This window comes from Cebus imitator, unplaced genomic scaffold, assembly GCF_001604975.1.
Source record: "Cebus imitator isolate Cc_AM_T3 unplaced genomic scaffold, Cebus_imitator-1.0 Scaffold143, whole genome shotgun sequence".
NCBI lineage: Eukaryota > Metazoa > Chordata > Mammalia > Primates > Cebidae > Cebus > Cebus imitator.
In genome coordinates, this window is record NW_016107458.1 from 2,634,024 (window position 1) to 2,658,675 (window position 24,652).

The 24,652-nt window shown below is 37.1% G+C and overlaps 1 protein-coding gene across 4 annotated transcripts in view; it reads right to left on the bottom strand.

Annotated features, from left to right (window-relative positions):
• The window catches only part of LOC108313790 (ankyrin repeat and SOCS box protein 3), a 176,836-nt gene that overhangs the window by 22,970 nt on the left and 129,214 nt on the right, over positions 1 to 24,652 (bottom strand). For all 4 annotated transcript variants that reach the window (XM_037743389.1, XM_017542334.2, XM_017542332.2 and 1 more), the window contains 5 exons: positions 24,495 to 24,630; positions 13,834 to 14,011; positions 11,662 to 11,859; positions 7,247 to 7,504; positions 622 to 755 (listed from right to left, as the gene is read on the bottom strand). In XM_037743389.1, the coding sequence (XP_037599317.1) occupies positions 622 to 755; positions 7,247 to 7,504; positions 11,662 to 11,859; positions 13,834 to 14,011; positions 24,495 to 24,630 (904 nt within the window). The remainder of the gene's footprint in view (positions 1 to 621; positions 756 to 7,246; positions 7,505 to 11,661; positions 11,860 to 13,833; positions 14,012 to 24,494; positions 24,631 to 24,652) is intronic.

Below are 24,652 nucleotides of genomic sequence, written 5' to 3' on the forward strand. Positions count from 1 at the left end.
AAAAAAAAATACAAAAATTAGCTGGGCATGGTGGCGCAGGCCTGTAGTCCCAGCTACTCGGGAGGCTGAGGCAGGAGAACTGCTTGAATCCGGGAGGCGGAGGCTGCAGTGAGCTGAGCTCGCACCACTGCACTCCAGCCTGGCGCCTGGCAACAGAGCAAGACGCTGTCTCAATAAAAAAAAAAAAGAATGGTAACATTTCCTTTTAGAGATGATAAAGTATTACACAGAAAATATAACGCCACATATACTCCAAAGGGAAAAATTAAGCTTAGCATTTTCTGACCACAAAATAACTACTGAACAAGCAGATTTTTAGGATCTAGTTTAGCTTATATAATCTTTATTAAATATAAAAGGATATCGTAAAATTAAAATATCAGTAAACATCTGCTTTTCTTTATATACTCCTTAGGCTAAGCTTATAAAATCAGATATGATTTTTACTGAAGGGAATTACTAGCCATCTCCCTAACAACCCCATCTTTTCCTTACCTAAGAAAATACAAATTATGCTAATTTCTGTTTGCCAATGAATCTTTTCACATAAAATTACAATACAGCTAGAGAAGCAAGAGAAGGAAAAGTAGTGAAGTGTGTTTAAAAGTTAGTCTTTCTTACCAATATATTGACGTAGAATCCAAGAGGATTTTGAGGCACGAGAAGAAAGCGTCTTTTCAACAGTTGGCGGAAGTCTCTTCCAATTAGTAAACTCCAAAGTGAAGATAAGGGTGTCAATGCTGACCGAGTCAATCCTATGTTAGCAAGATGTTAAGATGACATTAGAAACAAAACATGCCAATGGTTCATACTGGAAACAAACACCATTCTTACAAAATCTCAATGGGGAAGGCAGACAGAAAACCAGGGCATGGAAAGTATTTATGTAACTGGAGGCAAGATCAGTGGATGTGAAGAATCATCTACAGGTTCCTATTAACAGAATTGACTTTGTGTGTAGCTGTCTAAGATGACAAGAGGAACCCCAGAGAGATTAGGAACTTTCCTTCTCATTGGTGACAGCACCAGTGACATCAGTGGACCTGCTATTATTTCCTCCCATTTGGACTACCTTGCCAAATGTAAATTGGTCAACCTTACAGACATATAATTTAATAAACCTAAAAGGATAAAGCCCAAACACCCCAAGTTATCCCTATACTGAGTGTACAAGTGTATAGGAATGGCTACTTTCTGCCCAACTCCCACGGATGCATAGCTGTTCTCCTCCAAGAACCTTCCACCAATTATAAATTCAGCCCTAAACGATATAACAGAATAAGATTTGTCTTTAAGAACTGAAAGAAGGGGTTCCAAACAGGCCTTCCTCTGTTCTTTCAAAATAATGCCAGATTCCCTACCAACCCACTCAAAAGAGACTAACCCAGAATTTATAAGCACTTGAAACCTAATGGAAAGAGCACAGGCTTAAGAAAAGTCTTGATGTTTAATACTGCCTCTGCTACTCATAAACAGGTTGCCTGAATTATTTAAGCTCTAGCTCCTGCTCTTTAAAATGAGAATACATAATCTGCTCATTTCAGAGAACTATTTGTGAAAATAATATGAGAAAACATAGTAAACCTACTTTTAAAACTATAAAGTTATATGAAAAATTAGTATTACTAGAAATGATTTGAAACTTCAGTATATTTTTAGAAGCTTTAAAATTTAGTCAAACTTTAAAAAGAACCAAAATCCTAACAAGATTACTCATCCTGTGCTCAATTAAATACCCCTCTACCATCACAATGGTTGGAGAAAAAAAAAATCACTAGGGTTCCTTCTCAAGGTCACCTTTTTAGAGATATTACTGAGCAACAACTAAAGAAAGAAAGGAAATACAAGGAAAGAAAATAAGCTGAATAATAATCTAAGCTTATCATCTCAAAGACACTTCTGGTAATTCAAAGTCAAAATATCTTTGAAATGACCAACTAAAGATTATGAAAATTATTTCCCAAATTAATTCTCCAATATGCAAACATATAAGGAAGAACTTAAAGTGTTGCACAGATGTTTTGGAAAAACATGGTTTCTCAACAGGTCTCAGTGAAATCACAACTTATCAGGAAATACTGAGGATAAATGAAATGATAAAATATATTCAAAGACAAACAATTTCCTTGACTTTCTAGGGGTCCCAAACCAAAGGTTACTTGGTTTTGGTTCTTTATTCTTTTTTAATGATTTCATTTTTCTGCCTAATGCACTTTAGGTCTTACTGTGACCAAACACAAAGTCATTTTTACGCAGTTATCTGAACATACACATGACAAGTAAATCTGTTTGCACAGTTTTAGTTAATATAACGGTGAGTTTATTTCACCAGCACTGATAATGTCACTAAAAATGTATAGTTACTTTACTACCATTTAGTGACCATTACATTGTATAGAGCAGTTGTACAATCATAAACGAGTGACATTTAATCAACTAAATGCACAAATGACATTTACGTTCTATTCTCCCATTTCATGGGGGGTGCACAGGCAGGAGAAGACTTAGTCTTGCATTTAAATATTGTGACTGGCAATTATTCAGCCAGATACATTTTTAAGACTGTTTAAGACAAACAATACCCAGAAAATATGTTTATAATTTACAGAACAAAGATTAAGCAATAGACCTACCTGTGATATAAATAACAATCAAAATCTACTTTAATAACATATTGAAATTTTTATAGGAAAATGTTTCTTATAATAGCCCTTTGAATGTAAATTTGATCAAAGAAAGCAAAACATTTATCATATGCAGTGTAAACACTGGCTTTTCTCATTCAATGAAAGATCAGTGAACAAAAATTTGACCATGTTAAGCATTTTCATTGCTAAAGTGAAATTTTCCATTGGATTTTTTCTAATGAATATAAAGTAACTAAAGTTACTTACTCCTCAAGAGTAAAAAACATGCAGTTGGTATTCCCCATTCAGAATACTCAAAGTTTTACAACTTCCTTCAAAATAGTTTCTAGTTTACTAGCTCTTAACTCTTTTCTATTTCACATATCCAGGAAATAGAGCACAAACCCAGTGGCTTATCGTCACAAAAATTCTCAACTATTCACAAGTGGGGGAAAATGGGGGAGTTGTATCAGAATTAGGGAAAGGGGGATAATTTTACAAAGTCATCTAAGAGAATAAAGCTAAATAAATCCCTCTCCCTATAAGTAGTCCATTTAGTTGGCTGGGGAGGAAAGGACAAGAGGCAATGTTTAATTTTTTTCCCCTGGCTTTGGTTTTTCCTAATTTAGGAGCAGAAAGAAGTAAGAAAAGTTGGCACAAATCCCTCAGGTTAGGCAAGGGATTAAGGATTACTAAAACTGAGTAACAAAGCTATAGATAGCCCTCCACATGTGCAGATACAACCAATAGTAGATCAAGAATACTAACAATAATTAAAAGTAACAATACAACAATAAAAAATAACACAAATTTAAAACTACATTACAACTATTTACATAGCATTTATATGGCATTAGGTATTATAAGTAATCTAGAGATGACAAAGTATATGCGAGGAAGTGCATAGGCTATACACAAATACTACACCATTTTACATAAGGGATGTGAGCATTCATGTGTCAGAGGTGTTTGAACCAGAGCAACTCCATCTTGAATATGGTCTAGGTAAAATAAGGCTGAGACTTACTGGGCTGCATCCCCAGGAAATTAAAGCATTCTTAGTCACAGGATGAGATAGGAGATCCGCACAAGATACGGGTCACAAAGACCTTGCTGATGAAACAGCACTTGGTAAAGAAGCTAGCCAAATCCCACCAAAATGAAGATGGTGATGAAAGTGACCTCTGGTCATCCTCATTGTTCATTATATGCTAATTACAATGCATTGGCATGCTAGAAGACACTCCCACCAGCCCCATGACAGTTTACCAATGCCATGGCAATTTCAGGAAGTTACCCTATATATTCTAAAAAGGGGAGGAACCCTCAGTTCTGGGACTTGCCCATCCCTTTTCTGGAAAACTCATGAATAATTCACCCCTAGTTTGGCATGTAACTAAGAAGTAACTAAATATAAGCAGCTCAGCAGCCCATGCTGCTGCTCTGCCTATGAAATAGCCATTCTTTTGTTCTCTTAGTTTTTAAACAAACTTGCTTTCACTTTATGGACTTGCCCCAAATTCTTTCTTGTGTGAGATCTAAGAATCCTCTCTTGGGGTGTAGATTGGGACCCCCTTCCAGTAACACATAGATTTTGGTATCTGAGGCGTATGAGACTCAAGGCATGATTCACCTTAAATTCCTGCCAGCTATATGCCTGTGAAATCAAACAAGTCATCTACTTCCAAAATTCAATGGTGGGACAGGCATAAGACAAACATTCCCATTCTAAAAGGGAGACAAATCCAAGAAGCAAAGAATAATAGGCCCCAAGTAAGTCCAACATTCAAGAGGAAAAACATTACAGCTTGAGGCTCCAAGATAATATTCCCTGACTCCCATCAAGCTTCCTAGATAGACTGGGATGGGGGCTGAGCCTCCACTACCTGAGGAAGCTCCACAACTACAGCTTTGCTGGGTTCAGTCCCACCCCTATGGCTCTGTCCACACTTCAGATCTGCCAAGTGGCACTGCATGCTGGTAGCTCTATAGTCCTGAGGTCTCAATGGCAGTTCTGCTCCCATGGCTCCTCTATGCATTGCTGAGGTAGAAACTGTGGAAGCTCTAACCCTACATTTCCCTTGGGCAATGATCTAGAAAGGCTCTCTGCAGTGGCTCCTCCCCTGGGACAAGTCTCTGTCTGAGCCCCCAGACTGTTTTCAACAACCTCTGGAATCTAGGTGGAGGAATCCATGCCCCCACAGCTCTTGCATTCTATATACCTCTGCAGAATTTGTACTACTACCCAAACCCTCCTGAAAACCATTCTGGCCTCCTAGTTCCCTGGGCCAGTGATAGGAGGCACAGCCTGAAAGATCTCTGGAATGCCTTCAAGGTTGTCTTCCAATTGTCTTGATGATATCTTCTATTTGTATAAATCTGCTCAGCAAAGGGCTGCTAGTCACAACCTTGGGTAACTCTCCTGAAAATCCTCTTTCATTCTTTTCCACACAGCCAGGCTGACACTTTTCCAGATTTTTCTGCTCTTCTTCCCTTCTAATTATAGATTCTGTCTTAAGTCATTCCTTTGCCCTCACATCTCACTCTAAGTGGGCAAAAGCAGACATGCAGCAGCCTGAATGCTTTGATAGTTATTTCTCCCACCAGATACCTTAGTTCATCACTTAAATTCAGCCTTCCATAAGCCCTTAGGCATAGACACAGTTCATCCGAGTTCTTTGCTAATTCATAACAAGGATGGCCTTTACTCCAATTTCCAACAGGATATTGCTCATTTTCATCTGAGACCTTGTCAAAATGGCCTTTGTTATCCATACTTCTATCAACATTTTGGTCACAACCACTTAAGTAATCTCTAAGAAGGTTCAGACTTTCCTAGTATTCTCGTCTTATAAGCACTCACCAGAGTCACCCTTAACACTCCATTTATGGAAATACAGGCTTTTTCTAGACTGTTCTTTCAAACTTTACCAGGCTCTACCCATCACCTAGTTCGAAAGCCACTTCCACCTTCTTAGGTAATCATTACTAGTAACAGCCCCACTTCTCAGTACCAAATCTCTGTTGTGGTCCATTCTCGGTTGCTATAACTCAATACCTGAGACTGGGTAATTTACAAAGAAAACAAATTTCTTGCCGTTCTGGACACTGGGAAGTCAAAGGTCAAGGGGTTCAGGTGATGAGGGCCTTCTTGCTGTGTCATACATAACATGGCAGAAGTCATCACTTGGTGAGACAGCAAAAGCCAGCTCAGGTCTCTCTTCTTATAAAGCCACCAGTCCCATCACTGGGGCACCGCTTTGATGAACTTATCTAATCCTAATTACTCCCAAAGATCCCACCTCCAAATATCATCAAAAAATGAATTTAGGAGCCAGGCATGGTGGCTCAAGCCTGTAATCCCAGCACTTTGGGAGGCCGAGGCGGGTGGATCACGAGGTCAAGAGACCGAGACCATCCTGGTCAACACGGTGAAACCCCGTCTCTACTAAAAATACAAAAAATTAGCTGGGCATGGTGGCGCATGCCTGTAACCCCAGCTACTCAGGAGGCTGAGGCAGGAGAATTGCCTGAACCCAGGAGGCGGAGGTTGAGGGGAGCCGAGATCGCGCCATTACACTCCAGCCTGGGTAACAAGAGCGAAACTGCATCCCCCCCCCCCCCAAAAAAAATGAATTTAGGATTGTTTCCAACACCTGAAATTAGAAGACACATTCAAACCACAGCAGTAGGTATCAGACAGTTTCTATGTTTTGGTTAAAGAAATAAATAAATTAGAAACCAGGAAGGAGCATGAAGGCTAAAAGTACTGGGCAAGTCATATTGAATCAGAGTTAATAGCTGTGATATAGGAACAAAATGAGTGTGGCTAAGAAGAAAATGAGCACCTCAAAGACACTCATTACCACATGGGTTAAGAATTGAAACAGAAAAGTGAAGATTTCTAGATATTTTATTGAAATTCTATAAAATAACATGTCTTCTATTTTCCTGAAGATTTCCATTTTATTTTCTCATTTGACTTGAATTATCAGGTCAAAAGAGTCCTCTCACTACTACAACTACCTGTCTTAGGACACTAACAATTTTTGCCAAGGCTGGAGGCTAACAGAAACAGTCTTCTTCTTGTCCCCTCCCCAAAATTCTGACTCAGTATTTGCATAATCTATCACCAAGGGCTGCCCTTCTGGAAACTACCTGAAGTAAACAAGCTATATTCTCAGATACTTCAGAAATCAGTATTAAGGGTGACAAATTTCAAATAGACAGGATGCTGTAGGGAAGGAGTATTCAGTCTGCTTGGCTGAGAGATAGATAACAGAAATCTCCAAAGCAGCTGCAAGCATTCTTTCTTCTGTCACAGGCATTTTAAGAGAAGCATGAGGAATGGCCAGAAGTTGAAAAAATATCCCTCTTGGGAGAGTTCACTGGCATTTATCCCCTTATACTTCCTTCCAGTCACCTCTTACCTTTTCCCAGGGCTCTGCTTAAACTCAATCTCACTATTAGCAGCCACCAATTCCTTTACCCCAATTCAGCCAACACAGTCAAAATACACACCACCTTTTCCAAACATGGAGATCTCAAGAAACTAAAGGAAATTCAAGGTAGTATATTCACTCAAAAAGGGTAAGCCCTACTATGGCAGGATTTCTTACCAAGAATTGCACAGTAGAATCAGTGGGTCAAATCCAGCAAGCAGAAGATGTGGCAACCACTCCTTATATTTCGTTTGTGCTTTAATTGCATGATTTACAAATTCACTTATATGGTTCCATGGTGCCAATGGGCAACCTTTCTTCAAAAAGTGGCGAAATGCTGAAAACTTCTCGTACTTCAGACAGTATGCCAAATGAAGTTCATTTACTTGGGCTCCATATTTCAAAAGAATGTTTACAATTCCAGAGAACTCACAGCTCCACCACAAAAAATAAAAACAAAAGAAGAAGAAGTTAGACTTTGACACAAAGTATTTCCTACAAATTGTTAAGAGTAGTTTTACAGCTGGGGAATAAGTATGGCAGATGAGATAGTGGAAGGTTTTTACACATCTAGTGGATTGAGATTAGAGAATGTGGGAGGCGGGGCTTTTGCTTTTTACACCCTGCTGAATGGTTTTTAATTTTCAACTGTGAACGGGTATTACTCTTATGATTTAAAACATTCTTCTTAAATAAATATGTAATTTTAGAAATTATCATTGACAAATAGAAAACTTAAATTGTGATAATTTGTACAATTATCTTTACTACAAAATACTTTGCTTAACAAAATCAATAAACAATGTGATCAGTCCTTAAAACTAAATGATTCATTCTAGTAATCTCTCAGATATCATTTTCCTTAGCAATTAACTTAGCCAGTTTCCCTCCCACTTTTAAATTTATTTATTTTTCCAGAAACAGGGTCTTGCTCTGTGGCCCAGGCTGGCATACAGTGGCACAATCGAGGCTCACTATAACTGAACTCCTGGGCTCAAGCAATCCAACTACCTCAGCCTCCTGAGTGGCTGGAACTACACATACCTGCCACCATGCCTGGCTAATTTTTAATTTTTTTTTGTAGAGACGAAGTCTAACTATATTGCCCAGGCTGGTCTCAAACCCCTGGCCTCAAGTAGTCCTCCCACTTTGGTCTCCAAAAAGGTATGCCACCATGACTGGCCTTAAATTTAAAATGATATTTAAAAAAATTTAAAAACCCTTTTAAAGAACAAAAATTCAATTTACAGTACTATATTTTAAAATTCATTAAGTTCTATTCTACTATCTCCATTATAGATGCAAAAACTGAAGTTTAGTCACAGAGATAGTAATTGGTAGAACTGGGATAATGATATCAACTCAAAATCTAACAGTGAATATGACACAGCAAATTTATGCAATATCTCTTCTCTATTATGAAAACTGACGACTTCATGATATAGTCCAATTGAAGAATATTTTAAACCCATACCTATGTTTTCCAAAGTAGGTTACACGGACCTTTAGTTCCTGAAAATCATCCATATGAAAAATACTCTTCAGTGAAAAAAATTGAGAAAACTTATACAGTATACAGTAAGACTGAGAAAGAAATATAGGATGAATGTATTTTTAAACAGTATGTTAGCTACATTTCCAATTATATGCTCAATGTTTTTATTCAACCTCCAGATATCTTCCAGAAGAAATACCTTTAAAATTAAAGCAATGGGTCCAATCATTAATCTGAAAAAAGCAAAGAGAAGTATAAAATGCCCAAAAGTCTATAAACACAAGAGCAATGGTGTATACTTAAATATAAGTTCTATCCTATGTTTCTGGACTTTCTAAACCTTTGTAGATCCATTCCTCTTTTGGGAATTCACAAAGCACAACGTCTTAAGAAAAATTCTCAAATGCCCTCCACAAAAGAAACACATTAAATACTATTTAATCCTGTATTTCCCAAACTTATTTAACAATACAACCCCTTTTATTCCATATAAAATCTATTAATAATCTACAGAATTAGTATCCCACAAAAACACACTTTAGAAAACCATCTCTAAGTCTCTTCCCTATTATTTGCATTGCCTTGTATTAGAAGGGGCAAGAGCAACTCCCAAAAGGCTTATAAAACTGCATAGTGTGGCTGGGCATGGTGGCTCACACCTGTAGTCCCAGCACTTTGGAAGGCTGAGGAGGGCGGATCACCTGAGGTCAGGAGTTTGAGACCAGCCTGACCAACATCGGAAAACCCTGTCTCTACTAAAAACACAAAATTAGCCGGGTGTCGTGGTACATGCCTGCAACACCAGCTACTCGGGAGGCTGAGACAGGAGAATTGCTTGAACCCAGGAGACAGGGGTTGCGGTGAGGTGAGATCACACCATTGCACCCCAGCCTAGGCAACAAGAGAGAAACTCTGTCTCAAAAAACAAAAAACAACAACAACAAAAACTATTTTTTCCTGTTAGGTTTTAAACTCTTAAAGGATATTTCAGCTTTCTCGGTAAGTTTAACAAGATCTGTTCAGTGCTCTCTGTGTAACAAATGGTCAATTAATGTTTTTAACTGATTTTGTAGAAATCACAGGAGAAAAGGATCTGCCCCTAAAATTTCAAATAATCCTGGAAAATCCAGAAACCTATTTAAGACCTTTCCCACCTAACTTAATTTATCTGAATCTACAGACAGCATGAAACATACTGCCCAGCTCCCAAGGAATATCATTAATTTTAAGGTGTTTCAGGGTTAACAGGGGTACTGCTTAATTTGAACTACACTAATAAGGTGATGAGGCATGAGCTTAGATGCTGTGACCAGAAGGACCAAAAACATTGTTCATCCAAAAGATAAGACGAAGGCCAAAAAAGACCATCATCATACTGAACACACACACACACACACACACACACACACACACACACACACACGATTCAAACCATTATAGTCTGGTGTAACAAGAAATGTTCAGTTCTGTAACTGAGTTAAGATATGGTATACAGAAGGGCAACTAGAAGTCATCAGTGCAACCTCACTGAAGGTCAACTAATTAGGGCTCCTTTGATCGAGACCATCCTGGTCAACACGGTGAAACCCCATCTCTACTAAAAATACAAAAAATTAGCTGGGCATGGTGGCGCATGCCTGTAATCCCAGCTACTCAGGAGGCTGAGGCAGGAGAATTGCCTGAACCCAGGAAGCGGAGGTTGCAGTGAGCCGAGATCGCGCCATTACACTCCAGCCTGGGTAACAAGAGCGAAACTCCGTCCCAAAAAAAAAAAAAAAAAAAAGACAAAACTTAATGGGTTGTACAAGAAAATCCTAAGAAATCACAAAAGTTATGTATTAAAGTGAGTCCCAGGTACTCAGATTAACCAAAATCCAAATATTCGAACTAAAATGTATAACCGTAAGAGGCTGGGTGGGGTGGCTCACACCCATAATCCAATCACTTTGGGAAGCTGGAGGCAGACGGATCACTTGAGGCCAGGAGTTGGATGCCAGCCTGGTGAAACCCTGTCTCTATTAAAATGTATAAGCTTAAACTTCAAACAAATACAGTGAACTACTAATTTTACATGGCAAATGTTAAGAGATGGTAAAGACTGAAAAGCTTAGTAAATAATTTCTCAACAGCTATTTAAATTAAATAGAGATCCATAATAGTGAATTCAAAAAAACCAACAAAATTTGAGGTACGCCTGCAACCTCTTCTGTGTCATTAAAAACAATAGCATTTACCTTCACAACTTATTCCATTATTGGAAGATCAGATATTACTCAATATGGCTTTTCTTACACACAGCTTTATTCTTACTGTTTAAAAAATAATTAATTTGGGGGTTTTTTAAAAGCTTAATTGTTCAGACTCACATTAAAAAACGCCATACAGCCAGGCATGGTGGCTCACACCTGTAATCCCAGCATTTAGGGAGGCCAAGGCGGGTGAACTGCTTGAGCCTAGAAGTTCAAGATCATCATGTGCAACATGAAGAAACCCCATCTGTACTAAAAATAGAAAAATTAGCTGGGAGCGGTGGCGTATGCCTGGAGACCCAGCTACTCTGGAGGCTGAGGTGGGAGGATCACCTGAGTCCAGAATATAGTGGGCCAAGATGGTGCCACTGCACTCCAGCCTGGGCCACAGAGTGAGGCCCTGTCTCAAAAAACAATTTTTTAAATGCTATACACCAAATACATTAAAAATGCAATAATATCTATAAAACTAAAGTTTTATTTTAGGCTCACAAGTAGTCTTATAAATTTCAAATGGTAAATGATAAAGTCCCATTTTTAATTCTTGAATTGTTTTGAAGACCAAAAATATCAGCGAATTTCTGCATCTACTTAAATTGTAAGTATTCCCTAAAACCGCCGCACTAAAAATGTAATCCAGATCCAAAGAAGGAAGGAAAACAATCTGATATTATCACCTCATTTATGCTACAGCTTGACTGAAGCATCACAGTTTTTCCTATTTGTGTTCCAAGCTAGCAATTTGGCACTAACAGAGATACTAAGTTTCACCGTGAAAGAAAGTCACTTCAAAACACATCTCCATACAGCAAAAAAGAATAAAAAATAAACATAGCAAATATACATACTCCTTTTGGAAAGCCATGCACATGGGAGAACTAAATCCAAAGATAAGGCACGCCTGGGCATCCGGGCTGTAGCCATTCCGGAGTAGTATTTCTAGGCACTCTTCATGTCCCCCAAACACGGCTGAGTAAACAGGGCTCACTTTGTTTAGCCCAGTGTCACAGACCCGGCTAGTAAGCGGCACTAACAAGTCCAAGATTCTATAAATACACAAATTCAGGAGCATTTAAAATACACAAATTCAGAAGCATTTAGTGTATTTACATGTGCACAAGTGCAGACAACATTTCTATAGCACAATTTTTTTGGAATCACCAATTGATTAATTTAAAGAACTATTTCTGTCTAGGGTGTACCTTCTACCAACAACATTACATTGAACTATTACATGCTACATATTTACTATAAAATGTTACACTTATCGCTTCATACAAAGGTCATTAAATACATCTGAAACAAAATTAATTAACATTCCTATATATAAGTAGAAAAGGTGGTCTTTTAAATTTATTACCTTATTAGCACCACCTTATTCCCCAAAGTTCAAATTTTATGTTAGATATTTTAGCATCTAATAAATTATTTAAAACATCACTATACCAAGTATAAACTGGCATCAAAAAAATATACTATTTTCCTTCTTAAGTACCAATTAATTTTACTTTTCCAATTAGTAAAAATTTTTAAAGATGATAGGTAACATGAAATGAAGACTAATATTTTCATCAGAAATTCCAATTTCTGCTAAAATATTCTATTATCTGAAAAAAAAGTGAGCTCGTTAAATACGAAGGCAGATTTATAAAAAAGCTGGTTCCTAGGTAGAGAAAGTTCTAAAGAAAATAATTAAAACAAAAGTTCTTAGGTTATTTGTAAACTTACCTCTAGCAGTCAACTGGAAAGAAAAAAGGACTATTCCACCCTTTTAAATTAAAAATAAAACTGTACAAATAAAACCAGGCTCTCTTTCTGGGAAAAGACAGACAGGGTTACTCTGAAGTATTTTTATAACAATTATACTTCTCTTTGCAAATTTTCTTTATGTAATGTAGGTCTAAGATAACATTTAAGTAGAACTTACATTCACAAAAAGGGCTACCTTTGAAGTAGGCTATAAAGAAAATCATCAGTGACAATCAGAATTCTCAAAATTGAGAATGCCCAACAGAGTTTTGGTATCACTTAAAGCTCTGAGAATAATATCTAATATTTATGTTTAAACAAATGATCAAGAATTGAGGAAAATATCAAAATTTAAAATCTAAGTATTTTGTTAAAATAGTCTATTTAATGTCTCTTAAATTTAATAAATGTGTTTAATTTTTTAAAATAGGCTGGAAAAACTACTTTCCCACAAGACATAAACATGCTTACAAATCTCATTAATGAAATAGTAAAGTATTGTGCCACCTAGTGGCACAATGATCAAATTGCAGAATCTGTTTTCCTTTTATGCAAACAAACTAAATTAAGTAACGAATATTTTACTTTTTAAATTAAATAATACTATGAACAGCTATAAAAAGTATTACTGTAGAATTATGACTCTAAAGATTTTAAACATATATTTCTAAAAACTGTTGACTGCCAATTTATGAAAGGCAGCCATATTCTCACAGGTATAACCAAGTTACCAGATTCTAAGATTTCTAGAAGCCCCATTTACTCTCTCTCCATAAAAATTCCCAGCCGGATTTGAGATTAGATCAAAAAAAGTTCAGTCAAAGGATTTAAGACAGGGAGGACTCCTTAGCACACACTCCAACAGGCTTTCTGTTGGAAGCACATAAACTCAAAAGCTTTCTAGGGTCAGAGAGGTAACATGGATAAGGCCATCATCAGAATGAGTCTTAAAGATGACTGGGAAAAAACTAGGGAGGAGGAGGCAGCTACAGCCATAACTAGAGAAATCAATGGGAAGACTCAACACCCTGAGAAAGTCCCTGAGCCTGCCCCATCTCTAGCAACTTTGCCTCACAATATGAAAGTGCAGGACTCATAGGAGGAGCAAAAGATAGCATGAGGGACAGAACAGGGGTAGATCTATTCACCCAGCAGATGGGTAGGGAGAGAATGTCAAAAATTTTGCCTAGAGGTGAAGGGTCTACCCCAGATTTATTCTTTATTAGCTTTTGATTAAGAAACCATGTTTATTTTCTGTTTTTAACACTTACTTTGAATGGCCCATTTGTGAAGCTGCATGAACAGGTAACTGCCAATTATCCTCATTACAATAAAGATCAGGATCCGCTCCGCTGGAGAGCAAAAGCTCCACACATTTGGTGTGTCCCTCTTGAGCAGCAATGAACAAGGGAGTAGCTTTGTCCAAGGCCTGACAATTGACATTTGCACCTAACACAAAATAAAACATTTAACAGATAATTCTCATTTATATTTTTAAAAATCAACATAAATATCGAAGGAACTACCACAAAAGGGTTTTACAGCACAATAGTTTTTCCTTCGTCACCTGGATGTTGAATGTTGTTACATAAACATAGTTACTTTGCTAACTTTTTGCTAATCATTTAAATTGTCTTTGCTAAACTGACAGGGTGGCTCATGCCTGGAATCCCAGCAATTTAGGAGGCTGTGGCCAGAGGATTGCTTGAAGCCGAGACCAGCCTGGGCAACATAGTAAAACCCTGTGTCTATAAAAAATAATAAGGTTTTGCTTTTAAGAGCAAGAAAATAAGTGATTCATATCTTAGAATTCATTTTTAAGTTAAAACAAAAAATCCTGTTCAATGAAGGATACATTTCATTCCAATCACTCCTCCAGCAAGCATTCTGCAAGCCCAGTAAGTAAACATTTAAAAAGAAAAAATGCAAACATGGATAATATTTCTGATAATTACTGAAAAAGGTAAAATCTAATTATGTCACTCTAATTGATTCAGGCTAAGATTTATGAAAAAATTATCAGTAGATATGGCAGCTGTGCCTTAAAACTAATATTGACTATACTCTTTATTACATCTCTTCTTTCATAACCACTGTATGATAAATAAAACCTACTATCAGAGAAAAAGAGTCTCTTTAAACAGGTTTCTGAGTTGATATTTAAAATCATAAATGTGAAAGGGAAAAATAATAACATCATAGTGAAAGAAAGAAAAACAAAATATCCTACCCATATGAAAATAATTACAAAAATTGTTTAAGTGCGAGTGTCTCCAGATGAAAAGGAACTACCATAAGAATTTTGGATTTGTGAAAAATCTAAATGTAGTGACACTACCAAAGAATCATAGTAGTGCTCCAGCAATGGTTCCCGACCCAAATGGAAACTCAGAAATGACAGATAAAGAACTCAAAGCAATGACTGCAAAGAAGCTCAACAAGATCCAAGACAAGGTTGAAAATAAACACAAAGAAACTTCTAAAGCAATTCAGGAAATGAAGGCAAAGATAAACATCTGAAAAAGGAATCAATCAGAGCTTCTGGAATTGAAAAACTCACTTAAGGAATTTCAATATACAACTGTAAGTTTTATTAATAGACTAGACCAAACAGAAGAAAGAATTTTGGGGCCTGAAGATCAGTCTTTCAAACTAACCCAGTCAGATGAAAATAAAGAAAAAAAATTTTTAGTGAAAAAGGTTTTGAGAAATATTTGATAATGTAAGGCAACCAAATCTGTGAATTGTTGGAATTCCTGAGCGAAAAGGACGAAAAGTAAATGAACTGGAAAACATATTTGAGGGAATAATTTAAGAAAATTTCCCTAATCTTGCCAGTGAGGCACACACCCAGGTAGAAGAAATCCAGAGAACTCCCCGTGAACATGAGTATCACTAAGATATATAGTCACCAGGCTGTTCAAGGCTAATGCTAAAGAAAAATCCTTAAAGGCAGTGAGAGAAAAAGGTCAGATCATATACAAAAGGAATAGTGGACTTAGCAGAAACCTTACAAGCCAAGAGAGATTGTGGGTCTATTTTCAGCATTCTTAAAGACACTACAACCAGGAATTTCATATTCCACCAAACTAAGCTTCACAAATGAAGGAGAAATAAAATCTTTTACAGAGAAGCAAGCACTAAGATAATCTGTTATCAGCAGATCAGCCTTAGCAGCGATCCCTAAGAAACTTCTAAAGATGGAAATGAACAAATACTGCTACCACAAAAACACACTTAAGTGCATAGCCCAACGACGCAATAAGGCAACCATACAGTAGAAACTACAAAGCAACCATCTATCAACTTAATAGGATCAAAATCTCACATATCAATGTTAACCTTGAATGTGAAGGGTCTAAACACCCTGCTTAATACTCTGGTTTCTCTTCAGACCATATAAACCTTTCACCTTTTACTAAACACCTCCCTTAAAAGGCACAGAGTTGCAACTCGGATTTAAAAAAAAAAAAAAAAAAAAGACCCATCTATCTGCTGCCTTCAAGAGACCCATCTCACATGTAATGACACCCACAGGCTGAAAGTAAGGGTTGGAAAAAGATCTATTAAGCAAATGGAAAACAAAAAAGGTCAGGGGTCACTATTGTTTTATCAGACAAAATAGACTTTAAATCAAACAACAGGGCCAGGCACAGTGGCTCACGCCTGTAATCCCAGAACTTTGAGAGGCCAAGGTGTGACAGAGCAGGAATATCACCATCTTGCACAAGCACTAGCATTTTAAAATTCACCTTAATCAAAAACCACCTAAATCCAAAGGGCATCAGCCTAATGGCCAAGGTCAGCATGACCATAAACCACAAATAACATCTCCAAACGGAAATATTTCAAACTCCTCCCTGACCAGAGACATGCTAGCTGCCCCACTCCAGCTGGGAAGATGCCAGCCCCGAGATAACTCATTTTCTTGCCTCACTCCAGCTGGGAAGATGCTAGCCCCAAGATAACTCCCCTCGTCCTGGAAAGATGTCAGCTCCTTCACCCAGAGCCTCCCACATAAACATTCCAAGCTTGTGATAAACCCTCTCACCCTAAAACCAATATATACTCTTAGTTTGTAAGAGAAAGCACTCTTGACCAAAATCGGCCAGAAGCCCTTCTCAGGTTTTATCTAAAGTAAACCTGTCTTTAACTACCAAGCTGTGTTTTGTGTTTCTTTCCTCTTTCTTTAATGCTTACAAGGTGGGAGAACTGCTTGAGCTCAGGAGTTCAAGACCAGCCAGGGCACTGTGAAAGGAAAATAAATCTTGGGACCCCCAAATCACTAAACCAAAGGGAAAATTCAATCTGGGAACTGCTCAGGGCAACCCTGCCTCCTATTCTATTCCTAAAAGAGACAGCTACTAAGATAAAAAATACCTCCCTCACAAGGAATTTCCTTGTGAACAAAGGATAGACAGAACTCAAAGTCATCTCTCTGCTACTGAAATAAGTACATATCTGATTGCCTCCTTTGGAAAGGCAAATCAGAAACTCAAAAAAAAAAAAAAAAAAAAGCAAACATTTATCTCCTACCTACCAATGACCTGGACACACTCTTCCCACTTTGAGTTGTCCTGTTTTTCCATACAGAACCAATGTATATCTTACATATATTGATTTGATGTCTCAAGTCTTCCTAAAATGTATAAAACCAAGCTGTGCCCCAACCACCCTGGGCATATGTTGTCAGGACCTCCTGAGGACTGAGACCTGTCTCAGATATTTGGGGTTCTGAGAAAAAAAGAAAATAATTATATATTTAAAAACCCAACAACAGTATAAAAGGACAAAGAAGGTAATTACATAATGATAAAGGGTTCAACAAGAAGGCTTAACCATCCTAAATATACACACACCCAACAGTTTCATAAAATAGCTCTTAGAGATCTATAAAAGCATAGTAATAACAGTGGAGGGATTTCAACATCCCATTGACAGCATTAGACAGATCACTGAGGCAGAAAATTAAAAAACAAATTCTGGATATAAATTCAACATTTGACCAATTGGACCTAATAGACATCTACAGAACATTCCACTCAGCAACCACAGAATACATATTCTTCTCAACAGCACAGAGAACATACTCCAAGGCTGACCACATGCTTGGCCAAAAAACACATCTCAATAAATTTGAAAAACTGATTCATTTGGAAGGCCAAGGCAGGTGGATCACTTGAAGGTGAGGAGTTCAAGACCACACTGGCGAACATGGTAAAACCCTATCTGTACTAAAATTACAAAAAAATTAGCCAGCCACAGTGGCACATGCCTATAATCCCAGCTACTCAGGAGGCTGAGGCAGGAGAATCGCTTAAACCAGGAGACACAGGCTGCAGTGAGCCAAGATCATGCCACTGCACTCCAGCCTGGGTACAGAGCGAGACTCTGTGTCAAAACAAAACAAAACATGAATCATACCGACCATACTCTCAGACCACAGTGGAATAAAAATAGAAATCAATACCAAGAAGATCTTCCAAAACCACACAATTACATAGAAATTAACTTGCTCCTGGATAACTTTTAAGTAAACGATAAAATTAGGACAGATATAAAAAAATTCTTTGAAATAAATAAAGAGACAAAACATTAAAATGCAGTAAAAACAGTGTTAAGAAGTTTAGAGCACTAAATATCTACCTCAGGAGAAAAGATCTTTAATGATCTAACATCACACTTAGAGAAACAAAGAAAACAAGAACAAACTAACCCCAAAGCTAGCAGAAGAAAAAAAAAATTAAAATCAGAGTGGAACTGAATGAAATTGAGATCCAAAAATCGATACAAAGGATCGATGAAACCAAAAGTTGGCTATTTGAAAGGATAAACAAGATTGATAGACTGCTAGCTAGATTAACAAAGAAAAAAAAAAAGTAAAGATCCAAATAAGCACAATCTGAAACAACAAAGTTGACATTACAACAGATTCCACAGAAGTACACAAGATCCTCAGACTGTTACGAACACCTCAAGGCAAACAAACTAGAAAATCTGGAGGAAATGGATAAATTACACAATCTCCCAAGACGGAATCAGAAAGAAATTGAAATAGACCATTATCAAGTTCCAAAACTGAATCCATAATAAAAAAACCTACCAACCAAAAAAAGTCCTGGACCAGATGAATTCACAGCTGAATTCTACCAGATGTACAAAGAAGTACTGGTATCAATTCTACTGAAACTATTCCCAAAAATCAAGGAAGGCGGGACTCCTCCGTTAACTCATTCTACAAAGCCAGCATCACCCTAATACCAAAACCTGGCAAAGAAACAAGGAAGAAAGAAAAGTACAGGCCAATATCCCTGATGAACATAGGCACAAAAATCCTCAACAAAATACTAGCAAATCAAATCCGGCAACATATCAAAAGTTAATGCATCATGATCAAGTAGGCTTCATTGTTGAGATGCAGGGTTGGTTCCATATACACAAATGAATAATTAGGATTCATTACATAAAGAGAATTAAAAACAAAAGCTATAGGATCATCTCAATATATGTGAGAAAAGACTTCATGGAACCCAACATCCCTTCATGATTTAAAAAAAAAACCCTCAACGAACTAGGCATTGAAGGAACATACCTCAAAATAATAAGAATAATCTATGACAAACCCACAGCCAACATCATACTGAACAGGCAAAAGCTGGAAGCATTATCCTTGAGAACTGGAAGAAGACAAGGATATCCACTCTCACCACTCCTATTCAACATAGTACTGGAAGTCCTTACCAGAACAATCAGGCAACAAAAAGAAATAAAAGGCATCCAAATAGGAAAAGAAGATGTCAAATAATCTTTCTTCACTGATGATATGATTCTATACCAAGAAAACTCTAAATTAGACTCCATGAAAAGGCTCCTGGAGCTGATAAACAACTTCAGTAAAGTTTCAGGATACAAAATCAATGTATAAAATCAGCAGTATTTCTATACATCAGTAACATTCAAGCTGACAGCAAAATCAAGAACACAACTACATTTACAATAGCCATCAAAAAAAATAAAAAAACAAAAAACCTAGGAATACATCTTACCAAGGAGGTGAAAGATCTCTACAAGGAGAACTACAAACCACTACTGCAAGAAATCATAGATGATACAAATGGAAAACCATGCTCATGGGTTGTAAAAATCAGTATCATTAAAATGGCCATACTACTCAAAGCAATCTATAGATTCAACACTATCCTTTTTTTATTTTTTCCCCTGTTAAAAGCCAGAGTTTTTGTTTTTGTTTTTTTATTTCCACAGGTTATTGGGGAACAGGTGGTGTTTGGTTACATGAGAAAGTTCTTTAGTGATGATTTGTGAGGTTTAGGTGTACCCATCACGCAAGCAGTATTATACTGCACTCAATTTGTGGTCTTTTATCCCTCGCCCCCTTCCCATCCTTTCCCCGAGTCCCCAAAGTCCACTGTGTCATTCTTACGCTTCAACACTATTCCTATCAAACTACCAACACCATTTTTCACAGAATTAGAAAAAAACTGTTCTTAAAGTACATGGAACAAGAAAATGGCACAAATAGCCAAACCAATCCTAAGCAAAAAGAATAAAGCTGGAGGCATCACATTACCCAATTTCAAACTATACTTTAAGGCTACAGTAACCAAAACAGAATGGTCCTGGTATAAAAACAGATACACAACCCAATGGAATAGAATAGAGAATCCAGAAATAAAGCCACACACCTACAGCCATCTGATGATCCTTGACAAAGTTGACAAAAAATAATCAACGAGGAAGAGACTCCTTCTTCAATAAATGGTGCTAGAATAGCTAGCTAGCTATATGTAGAAGAATGAAACTGGACCCCTACCTTTCACTATATACAAAAATCAACTCAAGATGGATTAAATATTTAAATTTAAGACTTCAAACTATAAGAATCCTAGCTAGAAAAAAAAAGGAGGAAATACCATTCTGGACATCTGCTTTGGGAAAGAATTTATGACTAAGCTATCAAAAGCAATTGCAACAAAAAAAATTGGTAAGTGAGATAACTGATAATTAATCTAAAGAGCTTCTGTAAAACAAAAGACTCCACAGGCAACTCACAGAATAGAAGAAAATATTTGCAAACTATGTATCCTTATAGATTCTAGATATTAGACAAAGGTCTTTATCCTAACTTTGTCTAATATCCGGAATCTATAAGAAACTTAAACAACTCAACAAGTAAAAAACAAATAACCCCATTAAAAATTGGGCAAAAGACATGAAAAGGTATTTCTCAAAAGAAGACATATAAGCAGCCAACAAACATATGAAGAATTGCTCAACATCACTAATCATCAGAGAAATGCAAATCAAAAACACAATGACATACAATCTCCTACCAGTCAGAATGGTTATTACTAAAAAGTCAAAAAACAACAGATGCTAGAGAAGTTGTAGACAAAGGGGAATGTTTATACATTGTTGGTGGGGATGTAAATTAGTTCAGGCACAGTGGAAAGCAGTTTGGAGATTTCTCAAAGAACTTAAAACAAAACTACCATCCAACCCAGCAATCCCATTACTGGGTATATAGCCAAAAGAAAATAAATCATTCTACCAAAAACACACATGCATTTGCATGTTCATCACAGCACTATTCACAACAGCAAATACATGGAATCAACCGAGATGCCCATCAATGTGTACCTGATAAAATGGATAAAGAAAACATAGTACATATATACTATGGAATACTATGCAACCACAGAAAAGAATAAAATCATGTCCCTGAAGCAACATAGATGCAACTGGAGGCCATTATTCTAAGTGAATTAACAAATTAGCAGAAAATCAAATACTGCATGTTCTCACTTATAAGTGGAGGCTGAACACTAGGTAATCACGGGCATAAAGATAGCAACTACAAACACTGGGGACTAACAGAGAGGAGAGGGAGGGAACACAGCAAGGGCTAAAAAGCTAATTGCTGGGTACTATGCCCACTATCTAGGTGATGAGATCATTCGTATCCCAAACCTCAGCATCACACAATATACCTATGTAACAAACCTGCCTGCATACCCTCTGAATCTGAAATAAAAGTTGAAATTATAAAAAATAAAATAAAATCATAAATCTAATTAAATTATGTATATGCCATTGTGTAAAGATTTTAAAAACCGGACCTCAGTTTTTGTGAAGATTTTGAAAACAGCAGACATTCCCAAACTTTTCTTGTCAGCAAAGAAAATTTAATACTTAGCATAATAAATATGCTAAGCATGATGTTGTTATATGACCGTAAGAATTTTTAAAATTCTCATATTCCAGAAAATTTTTAAAAATTTTAAATTTCTGGAATATATCTTGGTGGAAAGATCATCATCAAGAGGGAAAAGACTATAGGCAAAAACTATATACAACACAAATGGTAAATTAAAGAGTCTACAGATCCTTCAGAAATTCCAAAGGCTAGACAACTAAAATCTTCCTGGTTTATATGAGGTAAATGTTTCACCTACTGTCAATTTCAGAAAGAAGTAAACACCATAACTGAAAAGAGACTAAGTCAAGAAAGAAATCTTCTTAACTTTGTTTTTAATCAATGCGTTACTTTGAATGACAATATCAAAGTATCAGAAAGAATAAAGAATCAATTCCTTTAAAGATTACTGGTGAAAAAATGACAGACAATTCACTGAAAGGAAAGTAATTTATGGGGTTGGAAACATGTATAGTTACATGATAAACATACCTACATACCCTTTCAGCTGATTTTTCAGAACAATTCAGAGAGAAGAAATAAAAAGAACAAAACAAAACAAAACAAGAGCTCAGAGCTCCAGGCAATAAGAAAACAGACCTGATAGGAGATAGACATTAAGGTGCAGTTTAATCTATTTAATCTAAATATTAATTAAACACTAATTTTTTTTTCGAGACAGACTCTCTCTCTCTCCCCCAGACTGGAGCACAGTGGTGTAATCTCGGCTCACTACACCCTCCACCTCCTGGGTTCAAGGGATTCTCCTGCCTCAGCCTCCTGAGTAGCTGGGACTACAGGCACCCGCTACCATTCTTGGCTAATTTTTGTATTTTCAGTACAGTCAGGGTTTCACCATGTTGGCCAGGCTGGTCTCAAACTCCTGACCTCAGGCAATCTTCCTGCCTTAGCCTCCCAAAATTCTGGGATTACAGGCGTGAGCCACTGTGATGGCTTAAACACTAACAATTGAAACTTATGGAACTACAAGTCATAAACTGAATTAGGATAGTCCTTAGAAGGTATGATGTAGTAGATGGGAGATCAGAAGTCAGAGGGTCTGGGTCCACGCCCTGATTCTCCCAGGAAACAGACTCTAAATCTTTGACAAGGCACTTAAACATTCAGGGTCTGGACTCTTAATCTAAAAAACGTACGTCTGAACAGATGATTTTGGGGATTCCTCTTAACTGTAAGATTTATCGACTCATTATTTATAACAGATGCCTTAAATTGGCACTTAATGAATGTTTGTTTCTTTTACTTCCTACTCTGACTTAAATGTTTGAAGGTTTGTAACAAGAAAGCAAAAATAAGAAAATATGTACAGTGCTATTTAAATAAACGGTGGATTGCCAGGCAGGCACAATGGCTCACAGTGTAATCCAGCACTTTGGGATGCTAAGGCAGGATGATCACTTAAGGTTGGGAGTTTGAGACCCACTTGGGCAACATAGCCAAACCCCATGTCTTAAAACAATTTTTCTTTTGAATTAGCTGGGCATGGTGAATTCACCTGTAGTCACAGCTATCTGGTAGGCTAAAACGGGAAAATCACTGAAGGCCGGGAGTTTAAGGTTACAGTGAGCTGTGATCACACCGCTGTACTCCAGCCTGGGTGATGGAGCAAGGCCTGGCCTCAATCAATCAATAAACAAGCAAACAAACAAACTTTGTATGATCTATTAGAAGGAAGTTTATAAAAAGCCTAGATTTTCTCTCTTTCCTTTTTTTTTTTTTTTTTTGAGACACAGTCTCTGTCTGTTGCCCAGGCCCGAGTACAGTGGTGCGATCTCGGCTCACAGCAACCTCCACCTCCTGGATTCAAGCAATTCTTTTGTCTCAACTTCCCTAGTAGTTGGGATTACAGGTACATGCCACCATGCCCAGATGATTTTGGTATTTTCAGTAGAGATGGGGTTTCGCCATATTAGCCAGGCTGTTCTCAAACTCCTGACCTCAAGTGATCTGCCCACCTTGGCCTCCTAAAGTGTTAGGATAACAGACATGAGCCACTTCACCTGACCAAAAAAGCCTAGGTATTTTTTTTTAATTGCCTAGCCTACTGTGATTTGTGTTTCATCACATGAAGGTAGCACCGTGAAGAGTTTATCTGGTGTTTGGTGGAGAAATTTTAAAGTCCCTAAATAATAAACATTTCTGGTACAAAATCGTCACTTAGAGTAAAAATGCCACCTGAACACCAACTTCTCTGGCAAAGCTGAATGTGGAAGGGTTGTCACAGAGAAACCTTTAGCAAGTTATGTTGCTATTAACATAATAAAGTGTAAACCTGTTTTGAAATAAACCTATTTAAATAATCACATAATTAACAAAATATACACCTCAAAGGCTTAATACACAAAATAACCATCTAATAATGTGATTAAGTCTAAACAAGTCTTACATCCTAGAAAGGTGAAACTGCTCAAGTCCCTATAGGAAAGGACAGCCCTATCATTCAACTTGCCAATAAACCTGCTATAGTGACAGATCTTATGTTCCTGCTCAGATAAATTAGTAGCTGGGCATTGCATTGTTAGTAATAGACACTTAATAACCAGGTTTATAAATCAACTTATATTTAGTCTTATTTGCCACTTAAAAAAAACCATACATTTCACAACCTGATTTACATTTGAGTCAAGAATTACACCTCCTAGGAAATAGAAAGTTTAAACTCATGATCTTAGTGCAAAGGCTAATGGATAATCTTACCTGATGAAATAAGTATGCTCAAGCTTTCTATCTTGCCATACTGAGCAGCCACAAACAAAGGTGTGATGCCAAAGTCATCCTGGCATTCCTTGTTTGCTCCTTTTTTAAGAAGCAATTTTATGATCTCAGTATTTTCCTAAAGCACAGATTCACATTTT